The sequence below is a fragment of the Haemorhous mexicanus genome, chromosome 18, assembly GCF_027477595.1.
Source record: "Haemorhous mexicanus isolate bHaeMex1 chromosome 18, bHaeMex1.pri, whole genome shotgun sequence".
Lineage (NCBI taxonomy): Eukaryota > Metazoa > Chordata > Aves > Passeriformes > Fringillidae > Haemorhous > Haemorhous mexicanus.
The window spans coordinates 8,272,089-8,280,903 of record NC_082358.1 but is presented as its reverse complement, the minus strand read 5'-3'; the positions used below and the strand labels follow the sequence as shown (position 1 = coordinate 8,280,903).

The 8,815-nt window shown below is 51.7% G+C and overlaps 1 protein-coding gene across 2 annotated transcripts; it reads left to right on the top strand.

Moving 5' to 3' along the window:
• Positions 1 to 661: 661 nt before the first annotated feature.
• On the top strand, positions 662 to 8,177 carry LOC132335743 (BPI fold-containing family B member 3-like). Of its 2 annotated transcripts, none has more exons than XM_059862584.1 (16): positions 662 to 743; positions 1,822 to 1,926; positions 2,212 to 2,890; positions 3,231 to 3,332; positions 3,441 to 3,563; positions 3,929 to 3,992; positions 4,425 to 4,485; positions 4,847 to 4,926; positions 5,528 to 5,731; positions 5,869 to 5,922; positions 6,002 to 6,172; positions 6,562 to 6,629; positions 6,908 to 6,950; positions 7,346 to 7,409; positions 7,532 to 7,608; positions 7,842 to 8,177. In XM_059862584.1, the coding sequence occupies exons 1-16, from the start codon at positions 677 to 679 to the stop codon at positions 7,914 to 7,916; spliced, it is 2,037 nt and encodes a 678-aa protein (XP_059718567.1). In that variant the 5' UTR covers positions 662 to 676; the 3' UTR covers positions 7,917 to 8,177. The 2 variants fall into 2 exon arrangements, with proteins under 2 accessions (XP_059718567.1, XP_059718566.1); XM_059862583.1 differs by lacking the exon at positions 662 to 743 and having other exon boundaries at positions 1,772 to 1,926; positions 2,212 to 2,296; positions 2,357 to 2,890.
• Positions 8,178 to 8,815: the final 638 nt, after the last annotated feature.

Here is an 8,815-nt window from a genome sequence, read left to right as displayed (position 1 = left end):
GCCCCAAAGAGCTGCTGCAGTGTCTCTGTGTCTCCTGGGCAGCAATCAGGGCAGGAGCCTGGAGAGAGCTACAAGGTGGTGTCTCTCCAAAGAGTCTGTCAGCCCAGGGTATCTGTTAGGCTGTGACATCTGATCAAGCTGTAGGCAAGTTGGATGGGAATGCTGGGCATGTCCTGGTGGCCTGGTCAGGGAATACCTGGCTCTATTACTATCTCCACAGTCTGTCTTTACACTGGAAAAGGTGCTGCCTGGTCCTTCATTTATCATAACATGTGGCACATCCCCACACAGGAGTTTACTGCTCAGCACTGCAGCCCTGAGAATTGCAGAAGTAAGAGCAGCCAGGGGTGGCCAGTGTTTTGACATATTTTTCAGTCAGAACATCAATTTTATTTAGAAGGAAAAAAGAAAGAAAGGTATTTTATCAGGGTATGGCATCTCAGCCACGTCCTCATCTAGGCAGGATGGAAGGATGATGTACCACAGCAGGCACCCAGGGCTGGCTGAGTCTGCACCTCCAGGTTGCTCAATGATTTACCTAACTCCTAATATCTCCAAGGAAATATTTGCAGTGGAAGTCACCAGAAACAAAACCTTGTTTGTTTTGCTCCCCACCAATTATTTTGGATGTCCCAAATGACATCACCTGCCTTTTTCCTGCTGTGAAGGTCTATATATGAAGATCCTGGATCCCCTTGATCTTCAGAAGACAGGGGCATTGGCTGGAGAAAGAGCTTGGTCAGGTAAGAGCAAACTTATTCCTCAAAAAGTGTGCTCCTTGCTTCTGCCTCTGCAAACCCTCAGTGTTCCTTTGGGAATGCTGGCTTTTTACAAAAATTGTTATTCTTACCTGCTGCCTGCCTGAATTATGCTCTGAGAAGTAAATGGTGCCTTTCAGTGCAAGTTTCTCCAGAAGAGAAGTGGTGTTCATTGGATTTGCAGTCCTTGCAGAAGAAATGGTATTTCAGGGTTTTCATGAACAATTATCACTTCAATTATCTTTGGTATAACTCGATTATCTGCCATAGATTTCTAGTTAAGGTGAATTAGACCTCTCACACTTGTTTTGATCCCTTTTTGATGAGTTATTTACATTTAAATAGATTTGGAGCAATGAAGTTCATTTTGGTTCTTTAAAAAAGAAAAATAAGCTACTTCAAGTTCTAGGTCCCACAGAAATATTTCAATGACACTGAAATGTTAAAGTTTATTTTCTCTTTCTTACAATTCTATCAGGCGTTTCCATGCAGAGGGAAGCCTCAGAATCTGATGTTTGTGCAGAAATCATGACATTCTCCCTGGAGGTTCTCTCCTTGCTCGATATGTTTGTGTATTTGTACTCTGTAGATGTTGTTGCTTTCCTTCTAGAGACAATCATGTTGTCAGAAATGTCTTGTTTTCCTCTTCTGTGGCATGCAGGATTTGTTTCTTGGAGAAATCCCCACCCAGGATGGATGAGTCCCAAATCACACAGCTCAGTCATGCCATTGCTCACCAGCACTGGGGGGTCACAGCAGGAACATCCCAACAACCCTTTGCTCGCCCCCTGGCTGCTCTGGCCATCGGCCTTTGGAGTAACTGGTGTTGACACTCTGGTTCCTCCTGCAGGAAAGAGCCACCAGGACTGTCACTGTCCATCATCACCAGTGTGATGAGGAGGCAGGAGAATGCCAGCAGCCTCCTCCCTAATTTTGTCTTCCCTGACATTCCTTCTTTCTCCCTCCCTCCTTTCTCCTCCCTCCCTTCTTTTTCCTCTCTCCATGGGCTGGTGCTCGCTCTCCCAGCACTGCACTCATGGCAATCACTTCCCACAATTATCAGGACCGAAGATGTCGGTGTTGTGGACTGTTGTCCTGCTCAACAGCCTGCTGATCCCTTCACAAGGATTTATAATCCCACTCTCGGTTGCCAGACCAGATATGAATGGTAAGTGTATGTAAGAGACAGGATTTATCCTACTTTTGAGGCCAGCTCTGCTCTTTTTGTCTCTTGACCATGCTCAGAAAATCACAAGCTGGTGCAGATCTGCCCAGCAATAGTGGCAATGCAAGTAATTTGCATTTATTAAGCACTTTGGAGATGGCACTTCAGTTACTTTACAGAGGCTGGTGCCACCACCTCTTTTGTATGAAGAGGGAGAGAGGAAGCAAGGGAAGAGTCAGGCTGGCACACCTTGTGTAGCTCACAGTGACCTCTGATACTGTTCTTCAGGTTTTAAAGATTCGCCAGCCAAAGATGTTCCTCAGAGAGCTTCAGGTGATCTCCTTAGTGGCAATCTGCTTGGTGGTCTCCTTGGCAAGCAAGGACTCACTGGGGGTCTCCTTGGCAAAGAAGGTGCTGTCAGCAGTCTTCTTGGGAAAAAAGGACTTGTTGGAGGTCTCCTTGGTGAAGATGGTCCTGTAGGCAGTCTCCTTGGACAAAAAGGACTTGTTGGAGGTCTCCTTGGTGAAGATGGTCCTGTAGGCAGTCTCCTTGGGCAAAAAGGACTTGTTGGAGGTCTCCTTGGTGAAGATGGTCCTGTAGGCAGTCTCCTTGGGCAAAGAGGACTTGTTGGAGGTCTCCTTGGTGAAGATGGTCCTGTAGGCAGTCTCCTTGGGCAAAAAGGACTTGTTGGAGGTCTCCTTGGTGGAAATGGTCTCCTTGGTGGAGATGGTCTCCTAGGTGGTCTCCTTGGCGAAGGTGGTGTAGTTGGTGGTCTCCTTGACCAAGACGGCATCCTTGGTGGTCTCCTTGGCAAAGGTGGTGTCGTTGATGGTCTCCTTGGCAAAGATGGCCTTGTTGATACTCTCCTTGACACCGTTCTTGAGCTTCTCATTGGCAAAAACGGTCTCCTTGGCAAAAACGGTCTCGTTGGCAGCCTTCTTGGCAAAAATGGTGAAGAACTTATCGGGTGAGTGCGAGTGGGAGATGGTGACCCTGAGCAGCCTGGGGTGTCTGAGCCATGCTGGGGAAAGGAGGTCCTGCTCTGGAGCCTGCACACACAGGGCTCCCCCCCTCCTCTCCTGGGGTGGGTTCATAAATGGGGGTGGGGTTCATCTCTTGGGAGTTTCTGCCTCTGCCTGGCATCCCAGGGTGCCTTGTATGTGCCACAAGCTGCTCCTGGCAGGTGGGGATGCCTGATGACCCAGGGGGAAGAGGACCCCAAGAGCACAACTGCAGTGCTGGGGGCTGAGGGGACAGGGCTGTGCAAATGTGCTGTTCACTGCTTTTTCCTTGTTGCAACCATCCAGACTGAGAATTGTGAACAACACCCTCCCCAAAATCAGTCTGCGCTCCCTGCCGGGCTTTGGGCACCAGGTGGACTTCAACACACAGCTGCTGGTAGAGAGCAGGTAGGGCATGTCCATCAGGGGGTGGCTTGGGGCATTTGGACACCATCTCTTTGGAAAGAAGATGGTCAGCAAGTGTCCTGAGCTGCCTGCTGTGCTTCCCCTGGGCAGCGTGCCGGGCCAGCTGCTCTGCGAGCAGGTGGAGGTGGATGCGACCATGCTGGTCCAGGACACGTGGACGGCTCACCAGAACGCTCTGAACTGCAAGACTGTTGACATAAACATCTATGTGAGGTACGAATCAGGTGTGAGGGAACATCTGTGTGAGCAGGTGGCCCATGGCCAGCCCGTGGCTCTTGTGGCAGTGGGTGCTGTTGGTCATTGATGGCAGCAGCTTTCTGCCTGGTGCCTTGAAGGTGATCCAGCTGTTGGGCTCAGAGGGGACTGTTGACCTTTTTCTAAAATTTTGGCTATGAAAAGAACATTTCTGGGTGTGGGGAACCTAGCACTGGGCAGGATTCAGAGGGCTTGGGAATGGCAATACTTCAGCACTGAGTAAGGACAATGCAAGTGAAGCCTCACGTTTCTCTTGTGTGAAGTCCCCTTACATTTCAGCATTAATCTTTGTCACTTGCTATTTCCTATTTTCCTGTTACCAGACCCAGAGTGCCAGTTCTGGAAGAGCCTTTGAAACGTCTGCTCAGCAATACCCTGAAGGATCTGGTGAGTCTGCAGAGCCACCTTCATGCACAGTGCTGGGTGGGCAGGCAGCACTTTGGGCAGGGCAGGCAGGAGGGCAGGCTGCCCCATGGATGTGGATATTTGCACAGCTGTGAGCTCAGCAGGGCGGTCAGCCTCTCCTCCTGCTGAAAGGCACCAGCACCAGCACCTGTGCCAGGCTCTGCTGGCAAACAGATTTCTGAGCCAGGCGCTGGTTAGCAGCCACTAACCCAGGTGAGACCCACGCTGGCTCAGAGGGCTGCTCACCCATGGGATGCTGAGTCCTGTGTGATGGGATGTGCCCCAGCACTGCCTGCAGCAGCCCTGCCCACATGTGCAGCCCAGCAGAGCCCGCTGTCACTGCCTGTGTTGGTGCCATGTCACCCACTGGTGCAGCAGGTCCCAGGACCCTCTCACTCCCCTCTGCTTCCCCAGGGCTGCAACATCATCAACGCCAAGCTCAAGGTGTTGAGCTCCCTGCTGGGCTCCAGGAACCGTAAGTTGACACCTCCTGTTCCCCTCCTCCCTGTGACATCCTGCCCTTAGCATTGCTTGGCTTTTTACATTAGGTAAATGCAAATATTTTAGTAATTTTCTAAAACTACAGCTCCCAGCTACCCAACATTCAGTTTCCCTGCCCTAGCAGCAGCAGCCAGCTCTTCCAACAGAAACCCACTGCAGGAATGGTTGCTTTTAGAAACAACATGTTTGCTGCAAACTATTGCTTTCTAGTGGCTTTTCTAGCTGGGAATGCTGTGAGTGGGAGCTGCTGCTGGTTCCAATAATTCTTGGGACCATGGGATTTGGGAGAATCCCCTGCCATTGCAGCTGAAGAGCTCTCTTCCTTGTGTTCACAGAGGTGCTCCCTCTCGGGGCTCTGGGGGACCTGCCCTCCTTCTCCATCCTCAGTGGTGATGCCATCCAGATGGATCTGAATGTAAGTGCCACTGTGTTCCCCAAAACCTTTGACTTTGATTCATTGGAACATGGTGGATGTTTATCAAAGGCTACTCACATTTCAGCTGCCTTCAGGCACTGCTCACAGGAAGGTTCTGATGAGTCTGCTCCAGCCACATCCCTGCTATTGCTGCTGCTGGGTCTTGTTTTTATTTTCTGCCTGTTAATCCTTGATGGTGGCATGATCAAGAGTGGCTTGATGCTACTTAATTAAGCATAATTGTAGCACTCTCATAGTTTTTAATCAGAAAAGTTTAATTTCATACAGGAGCAGCAGTCACTGCTTCCAGGCACGTTCTGTTTATAAGTGGTTTGTCAAAGTTTGGTAATTGACAGGGACCAGAATCATGCATAAAATATCAGCAATGTGTCTTTCCAATCAGGATATGTGGCTGTGTTTCAGTGGGGAAGGTGTAGCAGATGCAGCCCTTGCCTGTGCCAGAGCAGCCTGGAGCAGCCCTGTCATCATTTAATGCAAACAAACCTCATGAGAGCCTCTCCCCGAGGTGCACAGGCAGGCAGGGTGCCCAGTGCACCCCTCCGAGCCCCACCAACGCCCCTCCCTGCTCTGTCCCCTGTAGCTCCTCTCTGAGAATGCCAGGGATGGCGTGATGACCCCCAAGCAGGGACTCACTGCCAGCCTGCAGCTGGCCACCGGCCGCCCGCCCCGGCTCAGCCTCTCCCAGGACACCCTCAGCGCCCTGCTGGAGCAGGTCCAGAGCCAGGGAGCCCTCAACCTCAGCATCACCAGCTTGACGGGTAGCAGTTCCCCTCTGCAAGGCCAGGTCAGTGTCCTGCTTGCCCTTGGGTGACCCAAGAGTGCCCACCTTTGCCTGCTTGTGTTTGTGGGGTCCAGCTGAGCCGGGTGTGGGCTCTGCCCAACGCCTCCCGGGCAGCGATGTCACCGGTGCTGTTCCCACAGGTTCCCCAGAGCAGCTCGCTGACCGTGTCTGCCCTTTTCCCGTTCATCCCCCAGGTCAGTCACCTTCTCCATGTGCATTGATTCCAGCCCCTCACTCACCCCACCCTCGCCCTGACCTCCTCTGTCCCTGCAGCTCAGCCGGGCCCTCCCTGGCTCCCTGCCCCTGGAGCTGCGTGTCCGAGTAAGGAATGAGCCAGTGGTGACTGTGAGGGATGGAAGGGCCACTGTCACCCTCAAAGCCACTATCGACGTGGTCAGCCCTGCCCTGCAGACCCCCCAGGGGCTCCTGTTCTCCGTCAATGTGGTGAGTGAGCTCCTGGGGGATGAGATGCCTGTAACAGGGTGCTGGCTGAGGCTGGATCACTGCTGGCATCCTCTTGGCTTGCCCTACCCTTGGCCCTGCAGCGTTTGTACTTTTGTATTTACTGCATCGTCAAAACGGTGATGCCCAGTCCTTTAAACAAGCTCAAAACCAAGCATAAAGCGTAAGTGAAATGTTTCAGGAATAACACAAAATAAAGACAGGAAGGCAAACCCTGGGGAGAGAGATACATGATGCCATCTGTCACAAAAATGTGGCTTCTCGGCACAGACAAGTGTTTTTTCTCAGAATGGGTAATTTACAAATACACTTTTCAGTCTTGGGAGCTGTGCAGGGGAATAACCTCATTTCTTTCATTGTTCCATTTCCAGGACATCGTTCTGAACATCACCCCATCAGTCTCTGCTGGCAAACTGCAAACCTCCCTGGCTCTTGACAGGTAGAGCCAGCTCTGCAGGTGGAGGGGCTCTGCCTGGGGATAAATGGGGGGGGGACATTGATGCAGACATGGTAAAGATGTCAAGGAGTCTTCCTGCCCCCTCCCAGCCCCAACCTCACACCAACTGCGTGGTTGGTGTGATGAGAGAATTGTAAAAACGTTGTTCTAATTTTAAAATCCTGCATCTTTATGAGGGTGAGAAAACTTCCAGACCAAGAAAGGGCCTGGAGGAGGCTGCACCAACACACCTCAACTTTCCTTGTTTTTATCTTTTGTAGCATCAACCTGACACAGTTCCCTGGGAGCCTTGATGCTGCCAGTGTAAGTGCATGCACTGGGTCGAGGTGCTGCAGTGAGTGATGCAATGGCCAGAGGCTCCGTGTTGGGGAGGAAATCCACAAGATAATTCTTCACTTTTCATCCTTCTGCTTCTCTTGGCAGAGGCCAATTGTCCTCTGCCCTGCAGATCCCCTGTGCTCTACAGCAGTGACACTTGGGTGTATCTCCTCATTGGGGGTGCTGGGAATGGGGGGAAGGAATAATTAAAAAGAAATTACCCAAAGAGCATATCCACCCTCAGTCCTGGGAGTGTTTCACAGAAGGAAGCTTAAGGAAGCTTCCTAGTTCTTGTATTTGATAGCAAACTGAGCAGAACTCAACTGATAACCCTGACATGGCCCAATAACCATCGCTCTGACACATCCTCTTCCCTGCAGGCCTCCTCGCTGGCAGAATGGCTCAAGAAGGTCCTCACAGCTGTATATGTACCTTCTGTTCAAGGTATGGGGGTCAGGGTCCCCTCTCATCTCAGATTCAGCTGGAGTTGGGGCTCTCCCCCTCCCCTTGCTGCCTCCATTCTGGGTTTCATCCCTGTGATGAGATTCCTACACCTGTTTTTGCAGATGCCATCCGTGTGTCGGTCCCACTGCCCAATGTCCTCAACACCAACCTCAGGAATGCTGAAGTTGACATCACTGATGTAAGGATTGAGTTTTCCCACTGTGCTGTGTCCTGGGGGTGGGAATGTGCCCACCCAGAGCTGGGACATGTGGATCCCACAGCCCCACACCATCCTGGCCATCCTCATTTCCCATGGGCTGCTCTCAGTTTCCCTCTGCTGGTTTTCCACAGGAAAACCTCACCTGGGATACAGCAAAAAGCTGGTGAAATCCTGGATGAGAAAACTGAGCAGTTTTTTTCTACTTCTTTCAGGAGGACGAGTTTTCTGGCCAGAGCACTCTAGGAAGATCCTGCTCAAGAGGAACCTCGATGCTGCTCCCTTTCTGAGGCAGCACATGTCCCCCAAGCCCTGCTCTGCTCCATTCTCTCTCTCTTCCTTTCTCTCCAGTGCTGCTCTGTGCTGTGGCTGTGGCTTGAGCAGGACAGGCAGCAGCCTCTGGCCAGCATCATGTGGGAAAGCTGCTTGGCTGGTGGATGTTTGGGGGTTCCTTTGGCCACTTTTAACATCCATAGCCAGGAGGCAGAGCTCTTAGGCACAAAGGCTGCTCTCGTATTGCTCTTTCAATAAAATCTCTCACTGTCACAGTAGCTTCCTCTCTGGATATTTATTTATCTGAGTTTCTGGCTCCCCACAGCTGTTTACCTGCTCCATGCCCCTGTGCCACATGGCACACAGATGGGTGGGGAGGCTGTGCCTTCAGAGGACAAACTGGGACCTAAAGAGAGCAATTCTGGAGCTCAGCCTGTGGCACCAGGTGTGAAACAGCCTCTCAGAGGGGCGCTGGGTTGGGAGCACGTGGGTGCCCTGCTGCAGCCCATCTTTCATGCCTGACTGGTGGGGGGCAGAGGAGAGCTTGTGGTGCAGTGCTGGCACAGCTCTTGCTGATCTCTCCTTTGGAGCCCTTTGGAGCAGCTCCCGCTGGCAGCAGGTCTCACAGGAGCCTGCTGGTGCTGGTTGTGCAAGGCTCTGCACAGATAACGTGAGCACACACTCCATGGGGATTTATTTAGGTGTGTATGATCCCCTTGTTGTGTTAGACACACCAGGTTGTCAAAAAAAGCACATTTGATCTCACAAAGGTATTAAGTGTTGAGGACACCAGAACAAAGGTGCCCTTATGGCCAGGAGTGGCTGTGGAAGTGTCCCAGCACAGGGGATTTTTGGAGGAAACACCATCTGCTGGGAAGGAGCTGGCAGCTGCAGGATGGGTGGGACGAGCCTCAGG

Bases quoted from the DNA above. Each gene is read 5' to 3' on its own strand.
- LOC132335743 (XM_059862584.1), top strand. From the start codon at position 677: ATGAAGATCCTGGATCCCCTTGATCTTCAGAAGACAGGGGCATTGGCT. The intron at 3,564-3,928 runs GTACGAATCAGG...TCCTGTTACCAG, and splicing joins GACATAAACATCTATGTGAG to ACCCAGAGTGCCAGTTCTGG. The intron at 4,927-5,527 runs GTAAGTGCCACT...TGTCCCCTGTAG, and splicing joins CCATCCAGATGGATCTGAAT to CTCCTCTCTGAGAATGCCAG.